At 40.3% G+C, this 19,439-nt stretch overlaps 1 protein-coding gene across 1 annotated transcript in view; it reads right to left on the reverse strand.

Moving 5' to 3' along the window:
- Positions 1 to 1,817: 1,817 nt before the first annotated feature.
- The window catches only part of mia3 (MIA SH3 domain ER export factor 3), a 32,167-nt gene continuing 14,545 nt past the window's right edge, over positions 1,818 to 19,439 (reverse strand). Inside the window, exons 5-28 of the mRNA XM_034161984.1 lie at positions 19,057 to 19,356; positions 18,731 to 18,864; positions 14,702 to 14,833; positions 14,358 to 14,379; positions 14,180 to 14,268; positions 13,938 to 14,015; positions 13,465 to 13,575; positions 13,317 to 13,388; positions 13,121 to 13,225; positions 10,656 to 10,778; positions 10,464 to 10,548; positions 10,241 to 10,293; positions 10,046 to 10,136; positions 9,688 to 9,826; positions 9,318 to 9,480; positions 8,155 to 8,190; positions 8,000 to 8,067; positions 7,829 to 7,914; positions 6,626 to 6,739; positions 4,722 to 4,784; positions 4,577 to 4,623; positions 4,408 to 4,476; positions 2,584 to 2,962; positions 1,818 to 2,493 (exon numbers count right to left, since the gene is read on the reverse strand). Of these exons, the coding sequence (XP_034017875.1) occupies positions 2,267 to 2,493; positions 2,584 to 2,962; positions 4,408 to 4,476; positions 4,577 to 4,623; positions 4,722 to 4,784; positions 6,626 to 6,739; positions 7,829 to 7,914; positions 8,000 to 8,067; positions 8,155 to 8,190; positions 9,318 to 9,480; positions 9,688 to 9,826; positions 10,046 to 10,136; positions 10,241 to 10,293; positions 10,464 to 10,548; positions 10,656 to 10,778; positions 13,121 to 13,225; positions 13,317 to 13,388; positions 13,465 to 13,575; positions 13,938 to 14,015; positions 14,180 to 14,268; positions 14,358 to 14,379; positions 14,702 to 14,833; positions 18,731 to 18,864; positions 19,057 to 19,356 (2,786 nt within the window). The 3' untranslated portion in view covers positions 1,818 to 2,266. The remainder of the gene's footprint in view (positions 2,494 to 2,583; positions 2,963 to 4,407; positions 4,477 to 4,576; positions 4,624 to 4,721; positions 4,785 to 6,625; positions 6,740 to 7,828; positions 7,915 to 7,999; positions 8,068 to 8,154; positions 8,191 to 9,317; positions 9,481 to 9,687; positions 9,827 to 10,045; positions 10,137 to 10,240; positions 10,294 to 10,463; positions 10,549 to 10,655; positions 10,779 to 13,120; positions 13,226 to 13,316; positions 13,389 to 13,464; positions 13,576 to 13,937; positions 14,016 to 14,179; positions 14,269 to 14,357; positions 14,380 to 14,701; positions 14,834 to 18,730; positions 18,865 to 19,056; positions 19,357 to 19,439) is intronic.

Raw genomic sequence — 19,439 nt, forward strand, 5'->3', positions numbered from 1 at the left:
TAAACACTGGGCCTCATTCACAAACAGTGCATATACACATTTTGTGCACAAATCTGGGATTCGTCCATATGTCAAAGAATTTTCTATTTAAAGTCAGTGAACCCACAATCTGCAAGTAATGGAACCTTCCATTCTGTTTTAGAGGCATTCATCTATGTACCTTGTTGGCCCACTGAAAAGCTGAGTGTATGGAAGTAAATCTAATTTGTAACTTTTTCTAAAAAAGTCTACATGGAAATAAGACATTCTGTAAGTGTTTCGCCAAGATGTATGTAAACGTTTGTCCATCACCATACGGTGACTCCGCCTCGTCTCCGGTCTTCTATAGATTTTTGATAAAGGGAAAAACAGGGAGTCAGTGCAGGTGCTGAATTAAGAGCTTCGATCTTCAGTTTGTGATTTTTGGACTTGAATTCTGCCTTGTGTACAAACAATAGGAGGTATTAACGACATGTTCAACAACGTTAATCCCTGATAGAGCTCGGCATTCACAGGAGCGCAGACCTCCACCAAAACTGACGGCTAATTAAAATCTAACGGCACGTTTGATTCACTAATCCAAAGCCAGTATGGTCAGTCCGCAGGAGGGATTATAGCAGTAAAACCATTTTTCAGTGTTTGTTTTGGGAAAAGTGGTTTATTTTGAGAATCAAAATGCCCCCCCCCAGTGTTTGTATGTGTTATTTCATTTGTTCGTTATTTTAAATCTTCGGGAAGTTAGCATTGGTACCAACGTGTCAGCTAGCATCCTGCATCTGTAACGGCTATGGGACACAGCCACCAGTGTCGATTACAACAGTGTATTAATTTCTATGACATTAAAATGTCTGCTGGGGGGGATTTTTTTTTAATGTGTATGTAGCCAAGACATAATTGTGCTCTTGGACTGAGTTTTTACACAGAATCTAATTTTATTTTGAAATTTCATATCACCTCAAAGCACTTACTTCAAAATAAAACCTTCATTGAACCATTCTTTGTCTTCACTATGCTTGATTTATTTTTTTCCAGAACATCACAGTGCCCTGGCAGTAAATTAACACACTGAGTGGATTTTGGTACCAATTTCAAGAAAAATAAAACATCACATTTTTGATAAACATTTTTAACAACTTAGGTACTTCCATTTAAAAGGATGGAAAATGTGATTTCTGCTTCGGAACCTGATCAACCTGCATCACAGGACTTCAGGTCCATAAATATTTGGACAGAGCTTGTGTCATTGCCCTTTAGTGTTAAAGATTTTGACCAACAGCTGAATGTGAATGTGTCCAATTACTTATTTTTGGGGGGTGGGGATCATTCCCAGGAGTCCTTAAAATTTTTTCAGTCACTGAAATTGTTAATCCAAAACATGACATGGGAAGTAGGATTTTATTCATGTTTTCTTCTGACACCAATTTAAAAGTCAATGAAGGGAAGAATCTTTTAAAAAATTATTCAGTTAAAGCCTCGTAACGTTACCCAAAGTGGAACCAATAAATCAGTTTTTTGTCAATTCTCCGCAGACATTTTCAACAAGCTAGATGTAGTTTAAGTAATGACATAGGGAAGTGTAAGTTTGACTTTTAAGGATTTTGTAGCATGTTTTAAACTAGTAACATGTTCTGTATTAGAATAAATATTTAGGCAAATAACCCTCATTTATAGGTTGGGGGAGGTTTCCCTCCACTTTTCTTTTCAACTTGCATTAAATAAGTCTTCTGTAATCTGTACAAATGCTGATTATTTGACCGGTTGGTTAATAGAGTTCCCAAGGTTAATAAAATAAAAATCAGTTTTTCCTCAACGAGGCAGAAGTTGTACAAGGTGGCAAATGGCTTTTAGAATCTTTATTATTAAAAAGTAATACCAAGATAGTAAAATAAATTACACATCTGGCCAACAAATTCCACATCTGCTCTCCAGTCCGCTGTGAAGAAATGCATTTTGGGGACATTGTGGCATTCCTGAAATGTTAGAAGATAAATCAACCACCTTTCCTCCTTAAACAATTTCCACAGGAAATGATATTTAAAAAATTGCCCCTTGAGTCACTTAAAAACAAAAAAATTATAAAAACATCTGTTATATAGTAATGGTTATTGCACATTTAACTGTATAGAAAAGTGGCATCTTATTATATCAATTAGACATTTCGATGCTTTAAGGACTTTTTTTTAATGTTTTAGCAGTGAAATATGAAAATAATTGTCACGAGGGCTGTGATTTCTGTTACTATGGGTACGGGGGGAGTTTCAAGTGTTCCGACGGAGCCCGTGGCTTTTTAAGGCTTGACCATGGCTGGCCTCGCTAAGTTTGCAGGGACGGCCTCCTGCTTCAGGGCCGGGTCCTGTCCAGAGTCGTGAGGTCTTGCAGTGCTTTGGGGGCCATCAGCTGGAACCTGTGCAGGATGGGGCGGGCCTCCTGTTGGAACGCTGACTTGGTCACGCTGTCCAAGGAAGCGTGCGTCTGGAGGGACGGGTGGACGGGGTCCCACAGAGCCACGTGCACCTGAAGACAAATTAAAATTGAACAATCTTGATAAGAGACAAAAGAAAGTGGGACCAATTATGAGCCAAATATAAACAAGTGATCCAATACCTTGTGGAGGCATCAGTCCAAAACGAGGAGGCGGAGGGGGACGGAAGTGTGGGGGCGGTGGACCCCGAGGATCAAAGGGATGTCCAGGACCTGGTCTGGGGAGAAAGATATGTCCATTTGTAGGCGCAGGCAGAGGCATGCCTGGGTGGCCATTTGCTGGTAGAGGAGGTCCATGGGGAGGAAGTGGACCGTGTGGTCCAGCCATTCCAGGTGGGAGAGGGTACGGGCTGGGTCGTGGAAGTCTGTAAGGACCAGGTGGAGGTAGGCGGCTCGGACCTGGAGGCAGGAGAGGGTCATGGGGTCCGGTGCCAGCAGGAGGTCCTTGGACCATGGAGCCAGATGAGTCCCTAATTGGAGATGCGATGAAGGATCCAGGTCCCTGAGGGTGGAGAGAAGAAAGTAAGTTACCTCTGGGATCCAGAAAAATCAGTCAACGCCAGTGTGGTTTGATGCAAAACAAAACGTCTTCATGCAGTCAAGAAAAACACCCGGCAGCATTCAGTCCACGGCCAATCACATGACTGACAACCTCACACCAAACATTCACCAGTAACAAACACACTGTGCAAACATTAACCCACACCAGCCCAGGTTTAGACTGCAGGTGGTGATGCGCTGGGCCTCATTCACAAATTAACAGGAAGAAGGAGGAAAAAACAAAACAACCCTACAACCTTTCATCTGTGTATTAATCACATTTTTACAACAAAATTAGTCTGATTTTCACCAAATACAAACTGGACCTCCCAAATAAGTGTACCCTGGAAGTGTTCCAATTTCAGCATGATTGGATTTCACCAAGATCCTCTAAGGACTGCCCACTTCACCAAACAGCGCAGTGTTTATTTCTGTAATGTATCTGTAGCAACCAGTTGTCCCCTTTTTGGTTCGACTGAAATGGGTTTATCAAGTTTCTATTTTACCAATCACAAAAAGAAAGGTCAAATTAGATCATGTTTCATGTTAAATTTTTAAAGCAGAGTTGTCAATCTATCCCATTTACCCAGAATCCCAATGAGGCAGCGTAGTTACATCAGCAACACAGCTGGCTGTTTCCATATCTACATAAACAACCAGAACACCAGACAGTGAAAATCTGCTATTTTAGCCACCAAAGTGATCAAACCAACACTAATCCAACTGACTGCCAAAGTACAGCGGTTCTCAACCCAGTCCCTGAGTACTACCTAATCTACACATCTTTCACCTGCTCTCCCCACAAGCTGATTAACTCATTTAGCTGCAATCATATAAATAAATATTGCTTATGTAATATCCCATAGACATGTCTGCCACCTGCTGGATAGTTGGTGTAGGCTGGATTAGGAGTGTAATGGTCAAACAGACTCAATCAATCAATCAACTTTTTTCTTATATAGCGCCAAATCACAACAAACAGTTGCCCCAAGGCGCTCAAAGACTGTTATCTACAGCTGAGTGGACTGACCCTGCAGATGGTCACGTAACAGAGAGTGAAATACAGGTCTACATATTGGCAGCCCAACTCCTTATCCATCTCCCCTGAAGTAAGAAACCTGGTTAATCCCACAAAACATCTCACTGTGATCAAACACACGAGGTGGAAATGTGTTTCCTGGATGAATTCATGAATGAGGCCCTTTGCTTCTTTTAATGTGACAACAACATGTGAATACACGTCCAGCAAGCCCAGTGCAGCACACTGCCGCTCGTCAATTCCAAATCCAGCTTCGGGGAAGGGGGGGGGGGGGGGGGGGGGGGGGGGGGGGGGGGGGGGGGGGGGGGGGTGGAACGCCAGCGTGCACATCATACGAAGCCCCTCGCCAGTGCTGCCTCTATACTCACTGGCTCTGGACTCTCTGTGGAGGCCTCAGCCTGAGTCTCAGCTTTTATCTGCGGCTCTACTGGTCCTGTCTGTTGTAGGACATGTGTAAGAAACAGGTAGGACCTCTGCCCCTACAGGCAGACTGGGGGAAGGTATTCTCTAAACAGGGTATGATTTACATACACTTACAAGTCCGTCCATGTTGGCGGGGGATGAGCTGCGGGGGCCCGTCCTATCTGCAAGAAGAGGGATGTCAAATGTTACGAGTGTCTCCGAGTTTAAAGCAGAAACTTTTAAAATGCAGAAATAACAGAGTCTAATGCTCTAGACATACCCATCCCAGGCATGTGTGTGTTGTCAGGGTAACGACCATGAGGGTCTGATGGAGGTCGTGGACCTGTCGGGGCGAAGTAAGACAGAAAACGAACAAACAAACTCAGATGTGCTTAATATTCCCATCAGCAACTACAAAATTCAAGCTAAATAAGAAAGTAATGAGGGGGACAATGACAGCAACCCCATTTAAAAACAAAAAGGAATGAATGAATAAAGAGGAAAAGTTTCACAAAAGCAAAACTGACAGAAAAGTTAAAGAAAAAAATATGAAGCGGCTTTAAACAAACAACAAATCATAAAAATGTAAACCTGTAAGCAGGGATCCACACGGGAACATACGAGCAACCTCGAGAAAATGTGCTGATGAACTTAGTATCAAATACACACAGTTTTAATAAAATCTGGGGGGTGGGGGGGGTGGGGGGTAATAAATCGACACATATTATACCTGAGTGTGTTAAAAATTAGACAGTACAAAGTATAGGCACAGTTACTTTGATCAGAGAGACGATGCTGCCTCAATGTGCACCAACACTAAACTCCTCCAGCAAAAACTGAAGCTGGTATCAGTGTGTGTGTGTGCGTGTGTGTGTTACGGAAAATACCAAATTTAGATGGATGATCCTACCCCAGAGGTAAAATACACATAGTTCTCCAGTAAAAAAAAAACAAACCTACTTTGATAAGCTCACATAATGCTCCCACCTGCTCTTCCATACAAGCCAGTTGCATTTTATATATCCATGATGTTGTTGTTTTTTTTTTTTATATAATTTTCTTATACTGGTCAAAATCTGCACATATAATAATTGATTTAACAAAAAGCGTAATTATACAGATGTCTGATGGGAATGACTTCCTCTATGCAGCTCTTCATGTGGCGAGTTACCACCATGTGATGTTTCATTAATATCAATATTATTTTGGGGAAGTTGCTCTTAGAGGACTCATGGACAGACTGACGGGGTGATTTGTTTACATTCGCCCCAAATTATTGTTTGCGAGGCGCATACAAAAAAAAAAAAAAACAACATCCGATATGGGACCTGTGCAAGAATGTTACCCACTGTGCATCAGTGCACAACCACTGCTGGTGCTGCAGGAGTCATTACTGCCATTACGAGAAAGAAAATTTAGCACATTTTTGTTGTCATTATAAATAAATAACTAGATATATTTGTTTTACTTAAATGAAGTTTCAGAATCTACACCTGGCTCCATTTAACCACATTTCCTAGTTTTTTCCACTTGATACAAATGATCATTGTATCACGCTTTGTGATGATCAGCTGAAAATGTCTGAATACTACTTTTAGACGCCAGTAACCAGCAAGTACTCGTGGACAAGTGAAATTTTCTGAAGCTGTAACCTGGCAGCTCCTGGAAAAAAATGCCATGGAGTAAATTAACAATGCCAGCGTTAACGCCGGTGACCTTCAAAAAGGTCACCTCCTGAATGAAGGACGACTCATGCGGCGCACTGCTTTATGTGAAACAAATCCTCGCGAGTTCAAGACGCTTTGGTAGGTAAGGCACCGCCACAGAGAGGGCGCACATAAACTAATGCAAGGAGAGCTGATCAGGGAGCAATCTGTGAGAAGGAACGCTCAGAGTACCACCTCAGGCCAACGACAATAATGTGCACCACTCAACATGGCAAAAAAAAACAAACCCCCGAAAAAACCACACATTAAAATTAAATATTAAAAAAATGAAAGCACACTGAATGATGGATGAGCTGTATGCTGGAAAGAAGGAAAAACAACAAGGTGGAGAGGAACTGAAAAGAAAAGAATAAAAGTCAAGAGTGAAAGAGGAGGAAGATTAAAGATGGTGACAAGGTTGGAGGCGAAGGCTGACGTCCGACCACCAGGCAAATTAAAGATAATCCACTGGACTCACCATATGGGTCAATTCTTCGCCCCACAGGCGCCGAGGGGGGTCGCCTGGGACCTTCTATCATTACTGGGGGGGATGGTGCACCCCCGCTCACAGGAGAAGGTCCGTATGAATCACCTGTTACAATCAAACCATCCATTTACCAAATGAACAAAATATGTGGCAAAGGCATCCTCAGAGACCTCTGACAACTTTAAACGGTCATTTGAAAGCCAAAACCCACAGAGCCAGTTCCAAAAAAGGAAGGAAAAAAGAACCAAAAAGAAAACTGCAGCTTTTTCTTCAAAAAGCTGTTGGATGGGAACCACCTCAACAGAAAGTAAAGCTGTAACAATTTATGACAAAATTTTAATGATTTACATCATGAGGATGAAATCATGCTGCATGGGGGGGGGGGGGGGGGCCTTCCTGACACACTGGCTACATCTGGATACGCATACTAGTGTATTATTTGGCAGACAAAAATCAGTATTTCCCAATGGGTGCCCGAACACTCAGTAGGCATTTATTAGTGTGAAAACAGTCTACACGACCCATGCAGCTGAAGCCTGAAAACCAGAAGACCTTCCTGGGACAATTCAAACAAGACAGTGGACACACATGAAAAAAAGCAGCTGCATTCAAAGGGCGGTGATGTTGTACAAACATATCAGCAACTGCTAAAAAACAAAACAAAAAAGGTCTACCTTTAAAAACAAATTCATGACATACCTGTGTATGTGTACATGTGCCAGCTGTAAACAGGTTTGTGTCCCTGCTACACTGACTTGCAGTACTTACTCCTAGAGTAACTGGTGGACAGTACGTACTAACAGACATTAATTAGTACATAGGGAGTATTTGGATGGGATGGGGTGTTCCCTCCGCTGTAATAATGACATACTGCACTCAGCCTGCTAAAAAACCTAGCAAACAGAGTGGCGGGGTTTTCCATTACCAGCAGCTCGCTGTAGCCACGTGGACGTTTGACACTGAAACTTTAGCTATGAAAACAGTTTCCTGCGTTCTATTTATAGTACGTGTTCTCACAAATGTAACACTCTCAGAACCATTTCGTGGTAAGAGTGTGTTCCCCCCCACACGCAATTTGAACAACAAGTAATGAATCGTGAACTGTGAATCATGTAGCAAACCACATTTTGACCTGATGTGCGTCATCGGACTCCTAATGTTAAGCAGGGACAGGGAGGTGGACACCTCACTTACCTTGGCGTGGACCTGGTGGCTGCCCAGAATTTGGTCTGAAGAGAGGCGCACGACGATCATTTAGTTGGGCAGTGAGAACAGCCAACCTATTAACGATAAAAAAAAAAGAAAAAAAAGAATAGATTAGAAGCAATCCAGTGTGTGCGGTTTGAAGCAGACAAACTCACTCACTTTTCTCGGAGCTTTGACGTCTCAGCCTTCTCTTGATTGAGAGCTCGCTCAGCGTTTCGAGCATTCACCTGAAGATGCGACAGAAGCAGGAGGAAAACTCTTATTATCACACTTAACATAAACTGATTTAATTTCTGCTACATTGTGCAACATACCCAGTTGGAGTGAGTTTTGTTTTCCTGTTCTTTTATCTGAAAATGTAAAAACAAGGTGCAAAATGGGTATTCAGCTTTCAGTTTGTCAAAACAAAAAAATGTAGAGTGGATGACTTATGTTAATCAAGGCTGCAAACAATAACAAACAAATGCTATCATCTTGGACATCAAGTTAAAAGAACATATAATGAGGACAAACACTTTAGCATCTGGGTAACTTTGATGTAGCAGATGAAAGAAAAAAAAAAATCAACTTTGGTCTGCCGACAGTAAGGTACATGTTTTGCTGTATGCTCCGCCCACCTACACTTGCCTTCACGCTAATGTCAGCTAATAAGTTAAGCTAGCAACCATGGGGAGAAACAATGCCCACTACTTGGGAAAATACGGGACAAAATATAAAACAGAACGGAAGAGACAACAGGATGGTGAAATTCCCCGTCAGACAGGTCCGCTGAGCAAGGCCCACCCCCCCAGTTGATCCCAGTGTACAGTCGAACACGCTTGGAACAGTGTGCACATGTTAAGCATCATCATAAAGCACTTTGAGCATCTGCAGCAGATCAAAAACCACTGCAGAAATGCAGTCCATGGTCAACCAGAAACACATTCCAGAATGTTTCAAAGCTTTTACAGCACCAGCCATTCAGAATATTGTTCCACAGTCCATATCAGTACAGACATCACGATGTGCTACACTTTATGGGCCCTCATCAGGCACAACAGATTCACGCCTCTGGGGTTTAAACTGTATTAACACATGTGAATACATGGCTGCAGTCAGTGCACAATCGTAATCTGGACGTAATGACTGCCTCCCTCACGTTTCAGTAGGAATCACTTTGAAGATCACGTCATGGTATGTTCCTCTACAGCTTGAGCAAAAGTCTTACACAAAATTAGAAAACTGGCCTAATATCACCTAAAATGTGCAACAATAAGCATGAGAATGTTCAGTTTGTGCCCCCTGAACATTCTGCCTGAAATCTTAAAATCACAAACCACATCTAAACAGAATAGAATTCATCATCAACATTATGGACCCTCACAGTTTAATGTACACATTTATGCGATTCACATGTAAAATTTTGCATGTTTTTTTTTTGTTCGTTTTTCTTGCACCTGTGTTGCTTGCTTATTTAAACTGCAAAATTCTACAGTACCTGCTCTTTATAAACCTCTTCAGTCTTCTTCATCTGCTCCTCCATTTCATTGATGCGCTGTCTTAAGACTTTGACCTGCTCCTCAGCTTCGAGTGCTTTCCCCCCCACCTCAGACAGTAGACTCTCCCTGCTGCGACGCTCCAGCTCTTCCTTTGTTAATTTCCTAAGAAGCCACAGAAACACATCCATTTCTTAGACAACTTCACGGGACACTGATGATACTGCGCTATTTGGTCCTTGACTGAAGAGAAGATTTTCCAATCCAACTTAAAAATGATTAATAGTCAACCCAAATGAAACCTACAGATGTTCTTTCTATTATCAAGAAAAATAAATAAAGGGTGCAATGACTGATGCAGGCTTCACTTACTGCTGCAGAGCATTTTCCTTCTGTTGGTACATTTCAACCATGATTTCATTTTTCTGCTGAAGGATATTGAACTGGTTTTCCATGTGGCTTTTCTCTCGTTTAAGGGCTGCAATGGCGTGCTCCAACTCCTGGTGCTGTTCTGTTGTAAAATACAAGAATACGAGTAGAGAAGGCAAGAAAGAGGACGTGCTCAAAATCCAACAAATGGTTAATTGGATCACAACACAACAGACTATTGAGATTTCCAAAAATCTTTGTGAGGTGCTCTATTCTCTCCTGTTCTGTGGGAAAGTAACAGTTCAGAACTTCAAGTTATCTGAAGTGCACCGCTGCCTCAAGCCTGATATAAGCTACATACCTTCCAGCGCCTTTCTTGTCTTTTCTGCCGCTAGCAGCTTAGTCATGAAACGATCACGTTCTTCTTCTACTACTGCCAGAGTTGTCTGGACCTGGACAGAAATGCAAAAATGTCAATTCTCTTGTATCAGTGCTGGAGATAATTAACAACTATTTTGTGTTCTGAGCTTAACCATAGAAAGCTTTGATTTATTACCCGGGAAACATCCATCATCTGTTTAATCCTGTTCCTCATGGTGGTCTTCTTATCTGTTGAAAAACAAAACATTCAACACTTTGTCATTAAAAACACTAATTTAGGACAGTAAATCTGACGTGTGAAGTGCAAAGATGACTTGTTTCAACAGCGTCGTGCTAACAATTCACGTTATACAAATAGCATTTGTCTGATAAAAATGTGAATCTATTGGTGCACTTACCAGGAGCTACTTCACCGTTTTCTAAAACACTGCCTCCTTTTTGCATGTCGCACACGTCGAGGTCTGACAGGAGCTCAGACAACACCTGTTGTGACATCATTTGGTACAAAGTAAATATGTTTTGTGCCGTTTTATCCTCTTTAGTCAACAGCTAACATCAACATTAAAGAAATTAATAAAAATTGGACTTACCTCCACATTGTGATCTTTGAGGACCACAGAGTCTTCCAGCTCTTTCTGGGAGTTCTGATAGACTTTAATCTGTTCACTCAATTCCTTGTGTTTGTCCTCCCAGCCCTTTATAGAATCCTTAAGCTGTGAGAATCAGTGAAAACATTAGTTCCTTAAAAATTATTTTCACTCAGGACTCTTGCAGTTTTGTCAACCTTTAAACAACAGTACTGCAGTAAGTATCAAACCTCTGTGTCCTCCCATGTAACACATTAGTAACCCATAAAGGTACGACAGCATGCTTTTGATCATGACCTACTTTTAACTAGGTGACTAGTCAGAAGTCACAGAGTGCTCATGTGTGAACTTAAGATTTTGCTGCAGAGATCACATGTATCTGATAAGAAAGAGACAGCAGGACCCATTGATGAGTTATTGTGGTGACGCGGTTTTGACCGTGACCTATTTTAATTTGATTACAAGCTCCACAGAACGCTCACGTGACCTCGACCGGTCTTTCGGCCCAGAGAGCATGTGTATTTGAGGGTGCAGAGGGGACACAAGGAAGGATCAGTTATGGTACTAGTTATGTCTAAACTCTGTAAAAAGCTTGGACTGAACAAGTCACAGAAACGTGTTTTCTGCTACAGGATGCTGAGCGGATGACCTGAAGTGGATAGCTAAATGTGAGATCAGGATAGTGTGATGTGATGGACATTTGTAACCGACTAGAAGTGTAATTTACAGACTGTACCAGAGATGTCTGTACTGTAGACATAATTATGGAAAAATGTATTTGGAGAATCAACTGGGCAGCGCAGTCTCGTTTGAGGGCGGATGCTAGAGGGGTAAAATATGACGCATATGACGTAATTTCTCTACTTCCGGGGACAGAAACACGGCACCTTCTGTGAGGTTTTGGGCAAATTACATGCAAACAAAGTGGAAATACAAAGAAAAAGTGATGATGAGGTGGGAAAGCGTCCATGATCCGGTGTAGCGGACCGAACGGTCCACCCCTAAAAATTGGTTCGCCTTTTGCATCTGTGCATGCGTCATTTCGGACCACAGCTGCATGTCTGAGACGGCGTCTCTTCTACCAAAGCAATCAAATAGATTCATGGAATTATTAACCATCACACGATGAAGGTAAAACCTCTTAAATCATTCTAAAGTCGGTTTTAAGCAGAAATTAGGCAATATTCCATGACCTTTTGAACTGTCCGATGCACAGTGAACGCATCAGCTAGCAGCTCGTTTAGCCAAGGCGCTCTGGTCGCTTCTGCCACCTTTTATGATAAAATAATGCTGAATTTATGTGGAAATGATTGATGTACTAAAGCTTCAGATATTTGTCGCTGAGATAGATGACAGTTTGTGATAGACAGTTTGAAGGAGAAACAAGGTGACAATCCGTGAACCACGTCACCAGTCTGTGACACCGGAGCACAAACATGTCGAGTCCATTGTGGAGGCGAGAGAACACAGCTACTCTGGTTAGCTGTGTAGGCTAACACTGACCCAATATGTCACATTTGCCTCGTCTGCCCTTCTCCACTGGGGTCATGCCCCCCCCCAAAAAAAACACTTTTTGCGACTGCTTTGATGACTGCAGCCAAAAAAAAAACAAAAAAAAAAAAAAACAGTACACCATTTGTCCTTGTGATGTTATATATAGGTAATGTGTATATATATATGTATGTATGCATATAGCGGGTGGGCGTTTATAAGCTTTGCTTCTGCTCACCCCTTTTTGGTCATACGTGTCACTGTGGACTTGTCTTGTATATCAGTCTTTGTTAGTGACGAATTGTGTGCCAAATAAGTTCAAAATAAGTTCAAGTGTATATATTGCACAACAACAGCGGCTGTCCCCATAAGTGGCCAATCCTGCGATATCACACAGGGTTCAAATGAGACTGTGCTGCCCTTTTGCAGTGCATGTAGTCATCATCACTTTTAATTTTAGTCATCACTTGGGATTCCAATTTTCAACACATGATTTCTTAGAAATCATACTGGCAGTAAATGAGACTGATGTGATGTGATTGTATACTTCCATAATAAATGGTTTCATAAAACATTCAAAAAGAAATATGTCATTAACATTTTGTCCCCTCCCCATAACACAAATTCTTCACACTTTGCCACCAACCTAATGTTTTGGTCACTCGTAAATAGTTTATGAACCAGCTGACACTTAACAACCAGGTATAGATGTTAGTACATCAAATAAAGGATACACAGTGAGTATAGCATGTCATTTAAATGTAGGTTTATACCAGGAGTTCATAGGTTTTTAACTTATTTTAGACACACTAAATGGGCAAAAACAGGTTTAAGACTGTCTAACACCAAATCCTGCATGTTGCTAATATGCAAGTTTCTGTTATTACAACTGACATTTTTATTTGCACCATCACTGAATAGAACTAAGCATAAAATTCAAGATCAAGTTCAAGAAAACATGTTCAAATCTGTCTTACCGTTTTGTTCTCCGTTTTTAGTACTTCATGGTCTTTCTTAAGGGATTTGTGTTGAGCATTTCGAGCCTCTTCACGGATCTTGGCCTCATCCAGGAGAACAGTCGTCTATAGCAAATATCACACTTTGAGATGTTGACCCAAACAAATTCAAGTCACCTTACAAAGTTTTTGCAGCAAGCTCTGTAATAATATGTACCTTAGCAAGTGTTTCCTGAATCTTTTTCTTGCCAAACTGCAGCTTCTCGATGGATTTTTCCAAGTTTTCAAACTAGTTAAGAAACCGATAAGCATGAGTAAAACTGTGAAGGCTGTTAAATTTATAAAACTTTTTTTTTTTTATATACCTTAGTTTCATTTTTCCGAGAGATCACCCTCTCTTCTTCAAGAAGTTTTGTATAACTGTTCTTTTCCTTAGCCACCTTTTTATTCTGCATTTCTGCCTCCAAAACCTTACGCTGCAACAACATAAAGTAAATAAACAGTTTACACTGCTTGTCAAGTCATAATTTTTACCTGCTGCCTGACTGTTTAAGTCTACTTTTAGGAATGCACTGGGTTGATGCTGCTAATTTACAAATGATAGCATTCTACATTGACAATTTTCACAATGAAACCCTTGCGATGCTTTTGCATGACAATGCACAGGCTATAAATCATACTCAGGAAAATGAGATCACAGTAGTGGCTTTACACATTTAACTTTACTGTCTGCAGCAACAGACCCAAGTACTCAGGAAAATGAGATCACAGTAGTGGCTTTACACATTTAACTTTACTGTCTGCAGCAACAGACCCAAGTACAACTGTTGGCTCTCACCTCCAACTCTTGCAACCTTTTTGTTGTACAACTGATAGTTTCCTCAGATTCTTTTTGACTCTTTTTCAGTTTTTCACTCTGAAGGAACAAAGAAAAAGTAATTAAGGTTTAAAATAAAAAAGAAAGAAAGAAAGAAAGAAAGAAAGAAAGAAAGAAAGAAAGAAAGAAAGAAAGAAAGAAAGAAAGAGAGAGAAAAAAAAAAGAGTGCTTGAAAATTTGATCCCATTTCAACTGAAGCCTACCTGTTTCTGAAGTTCAGATATCTTGGTAAGAGCATTCTTCTTCTCATCTTTCAGTGCCTGAATTTGCTCTTTGAGTCTTTTTTCATCCACTTGATAGAAAAGTGAAACAAAACAGTATTAACGCAAGATGTGCACAACTGTGTTTATACATGTAATGTGGGCAAAAGAAATAACCTACCGAGATACTCTCTCTTCTTTACCTACAAAGTTCAGAAGAGCAATTAGGAAACATGAATTTGACTTCTTAAAAAAATATACTTACATTATTCACAAATATTGCGGGATGACTAGTCATAAAATAAGAAGATTTTAAGAAGTTAATTGTAGAATATTAGTCTTGCATTCAACAGTGGCTCAGGTTAGGAAAATGATAAATAGGTACTTTGATTGCAGAAATAGAACACGGCGGACACAGTCTTTATACACAATACCAAATACAATAATTAATACGGTCATGTACATAAACATAATAGCATAGTTCTCAAGGAATAATTTTACAAGCCCAACAATATAAATACTTACAGCCAATACAGTCCTCCAGAAGAAGAGAGCGAAGGTCACCACTCCGACCAAAGCAGTGATGACAACAGCATGCCACGGACAGCCAAACAACATCTCCCCTGGCTTCCACTCCTCCGGCAGCAGAGAAATTACCTAATGACACACAAACATTACCACCTCGTTGAAGTACATGATCAAAAACACAGTAAATCTACAGTACTACAGTTAGAGCAACAAAGCTACTGTAGTGTTTTCTGATCCATGGAACAGGAGAAACAGTACCTGGGTGCAACCCAAACATGGAGAAGCAAGATCATGACAAAGAATGGAGTGATTCTGAACTGGACAAGTGCTCCAACCAGCCAAAACACAACAAGGAGCTCATAGTTAAAAACAGGGGGTGAATTCTGATGTCTGAACATGGTTTTGGCATGTAAAAGCTGACAACGTCCAGAAAACAGTACGTATTTCATAAAGTCCACCACAGAGTGGTTTCCACAACACACTCAAACTCCACTGACCTCTAAGCACCTCTACAAGAAAGAATCGCATCAAACAATATGGGGAGTCACAAATTTGGTGAACAAGCACTTCAAAATTTCAATGTGATCATTTTATATAAACATATTCCTCACAGACAGAAAAAGTGACAATGGGACAAATATCGTATTATTAAATGTAGACTACCCTCTGTGATACTGTATTAAAAATAGTATAGCCACTAAAATGCAATGATTAATCAATTATTAGCCATTACATTTTTTAAAAGTCTTTTCAACAACATAAGTGTCTGATTTCAGGTATCGGCTGACCTAATACAATTTTAACTTTGTTGTCTAAATCAACGTTGATTTTTGAAAGGCTCTGTTTCTATAGTGTCACTATTTTCATTATGTACTGTTCGCCTTTATTCTGGGAACTGTCTTACGGACATTGTGGCAGATAGGCCGGTTAGTATGGGTAATCTTTCAAGTATTAGCCAGCTCAGAGATAGACAAACCTGTAACTTTGTTGTCTGAATCAATCATTAATGCTGTTAATTTTTGAAAGGTGACTTATCAGGATGGTCCTTTTCAAATGAATTGTTTCAGAGATAGCTGTTTTTGAGCTCTTCAAGTAAATTTTGGATACTTTTATAAAATAATTATGGCGATTGTGCTTGGTAATTCTGAAGGAAACACAAAGTGAAAAATAAGGGCACAGATTGGACACAGACGCCTTTAACAGGATGAAAAACAATGTTCTAACAATGTCAAAATTTCTACTGCCATATTCTGATACTAAGATGACAGAATGTAAATTAAAATATAATAAACTACCACTACTTTCATATATCACAATCATTTCAAGCTAAAAATACAGCTCAGTTGTTCATGTTGTACATCTGACAGACCAAAATTTCAAATCCATTTTTCATTAAACAATAAAAGTGGTCATAGATCCATTGGATTCCCAGAAAATGTTACTTACAGGCATATCAAAAGTATTATTACCTTTATTCACTGCAACAAAAAAAGGGGACTGCCACCTTACAGATCTTGCCCACTGTAGTCAATAAATTATAGCTATTTTACACTTGTATGAATTATTACTTTGTGGCCATGCAATATTATTTTAATTATGCAGAAATGAGCCATTATCATGATGAGATTTATTTATTATGGGGGGACACCACCGGAAACAAGTCTGATGAAATGCTGAAAATGTGGACACAGGTCCTAATTTGGTTGTATAGAAACCACATAGCACCTTGCAACAGACCCCATACCTCCACAAGACACCTGGGGGTATCAGGTTGTAGGCATTTCCAAGTCTACATATATATATATATATACAGACGAGTTGGGCATACTCCCAAAACCCCTCCAAATATCCTTGCAACAGAAAGAGCCATTTTACCCTTCCACAAGGACAGAACCCGCCTTATTCATCCTGAATCAGAGATTCAACTACTGGTCTAAGTCTCCTGCAAGTGCAACGAAACCACTGAACTCATCAGCTGTGACACAACAGGAACAAACAGGTGACATCAAAAGCAGAACTTGTGTGTGATCTGACTAACATTTAGCCATCACTGTACAGTACTAATGTTCTTTCACTTATTAAAAAAACGTAAAGGTTTCAAGACAAGACACACAAAACAACCGATGACAGGAAAGACTACGAGTGAAACATCAGAATAAACTCGAACAGCATGTCTGCTTCTAATACACGTCAGCAGGCCACCAGGTAACAGAGCTGCTTAGCGAACTGACTTTTCACTTACATGTTGCAACTCCTGTAGAAAAAACAAGCACACGTGATCCCAGTTCCCTCGTAGTCGGGATAATATGTCACTGTCCATGGCAGGAGAGTGAATTAACAAAAGAGGAAAAACAGCAGAACCAAGACGTTTCTGTTTTGACAGATGTTAGCCTGCTAGCACATTAGCACGCAAGCTTTGGAGTAAACAGGCAAACAGCCTTAAAGTCAACAGCGGACAAAAAAAACAGCACCAGGAGGGGGAAAAAAAGATGAATCGACACAGGTGTCGAAGATGAATTTGTTAGATGGTTAAAGAATCGAGCCGTCGAAGTGTCAAAAGACGGCTAATGGTAGCAGAGCTGAGGCTAACAGCATTAGCGCAAAACCAGAGTAAAGAAAAAAAAAAAGGTAAAATAAACTAGACAAAACCACCGTTTGAATACGACAGGGGATAGTTATTTGGCTTATTGTACTAACAGTTAAAACGCCTCGGGAATTGTACTCGCGACCAGCTCAGCACACCGGCTAAACCGCTGAACTTCAGCCGACAACAACAGGAAAGGGGAGGGCCGTGGTGCGTTCAGGGGTAATCCCAAACTGAAGGTTTTATTTTATTTTTTAAACCAAAATTATCAACTCGAGTTAAATAATTCCTTCTTCTTGCAAAATTTTATTCTTAATATTTTTAAACGGAGTAAACCCACAACATGATTCATGCTTGCCATGTACTACTACTAAAATAAATCAGAGCTTGTCAAAGAAAAAAGTGCAATTATTGCCCCTTGAAGAAAGTGAACCACAATTACGTTCCTCTGTACTCAATGTTCATATGATGAGTTACCATTGTATGAAGCTTAACTGACATCTGCACAGTACTTATTCAAATCAGGACAAATTTACAATTTTTTTTGCACCCCCCAAATGATGCATTCATAACCCTAGAAAGTTGGGAGAGTCTGACCTCTAGCTCGAGGGAAAATGCCTTAAATGCTCCGTGGGCCGGAACTTATGCATGGAGACACGTGACGAAATTAACCAACCTAAGGTATAGGAGTTGACATCACAACCAAGCCTGCTGCGTTTGCCACTGGCTCGACAACAATGTTACTAATGTTGAAAATGCATCTTTACTCATAAAATAAAATTTCGGAAGAAATGCTGTAGCTCCACAGTAGATTTGTTCATTCACGAGATGGTTTACAACAAAAGTATAAAACTTTAGTCCTGGTCCATAATTTTTAGTTAAAAAATCGAACCCATCAGTGCCAACTACAGTGCCAATGGGTTTTTTAAGCTTTCTTTAGCACTACTATAATTTTATTCCTTAGCATTTAGATAAGGGATTCATAATATGATACCGCCAATATTATCAAAATTCACGGTCTGGAAAAAATTTAGAATTTCAACCCCTGAGGGGAAAAAAATTCAAGGGATCAGATGCTATGACCACATGTGGTAGATTTGAAAGTGATTTACAAAAAATCTTATCGATGTTAATGGAAAATGGGTCACAGGTAATCTCAAAACCTCATGCATGTGCACACTCGCTTCCTCCTGGAGTTAGTGTGCATGATGACGATGAAGGAAAAGGCAATATTCATTATGGAATCCCCCCCACCCCAGATAAATATATCCTCTTCAATACAATGAGCTGTAATTTGGCAACGTTACAAAAATAAACCTACATTATAATGCTTGGATTTCAATAGAAACTAAATTTTCTGTTTTGTGACACTTGAAAGGCCTTATAACTTTAATATTTCTTGGAATTGATTTACATCACTCATTACATCACTCATCACTCACCACAGCAGTCCACTCTGCCAATTTTGTCTTGATCACTGTAATGATGCTGATTATGTGTGCAATTCCAGTTGAGAGGAAATCTTGAGAGTATTCTTCATGAACATCAGACCCAGGTTCCAAAGAGTCCAAAGAGCCTAGACAAGCAAAATGAAGCTGTAACAATTGGTGCAGGCCAATCCTGGCAGTCAAAGACTGAAGGACTCAGGATTTGAAGCCAAAAGATCAGCTCACATCCTATTATTCAAGAGACGTGTTTTTGAATATCTGTTGACGTGGGATTTAAAGAAGATGTTTTATACAGTTTGATAGGCATTCAGATTACCAACCTAACTGCAAGTGTTCCGCCTCAACACCAAGTCCCATGTCAAGGGGATTTTCCAGATTGGTTTCTGGCTCCTTAACTTCATCTGGTGCACTGAAGCCTGGCTGATTATCTTTGTTTCTGTTAAATTGTCCGCTATCATCTGCCACACTGACGTCTGATCCGCTATGAATTTCATCCACCATCATCTGATCCACTTTAATCTCCATTGGATTTTCTTCGACTTGTGTTTGGGTGATGCGGCCATCCCCCTCAGTCTCAGGGAGGTTGTCAGATACTGCTTCCACATTCATTTTGTCATCATCTACAATAAAAACATTGAAAAACACAAGAGAAATTATGCATGAAAGGGAGACTTTCAAAAGTTATGTACTTTTGGTTGCCAAA

Source organism: Thalassophryne amazonica, chromosome 21 (genome assembly GCF_902500255.1).
Source record: "Thalassophryne amazonica chromosome 21, fThaAma1.1, whole genome shotgun sequence".
Taxonomy (NCBI): Eukaryota; Metazoa; Chordata; class Actinopteri; order Batrachoidiformes; family Batrachoididae; genus Thalassophryne; species Thalassophryne amazonica.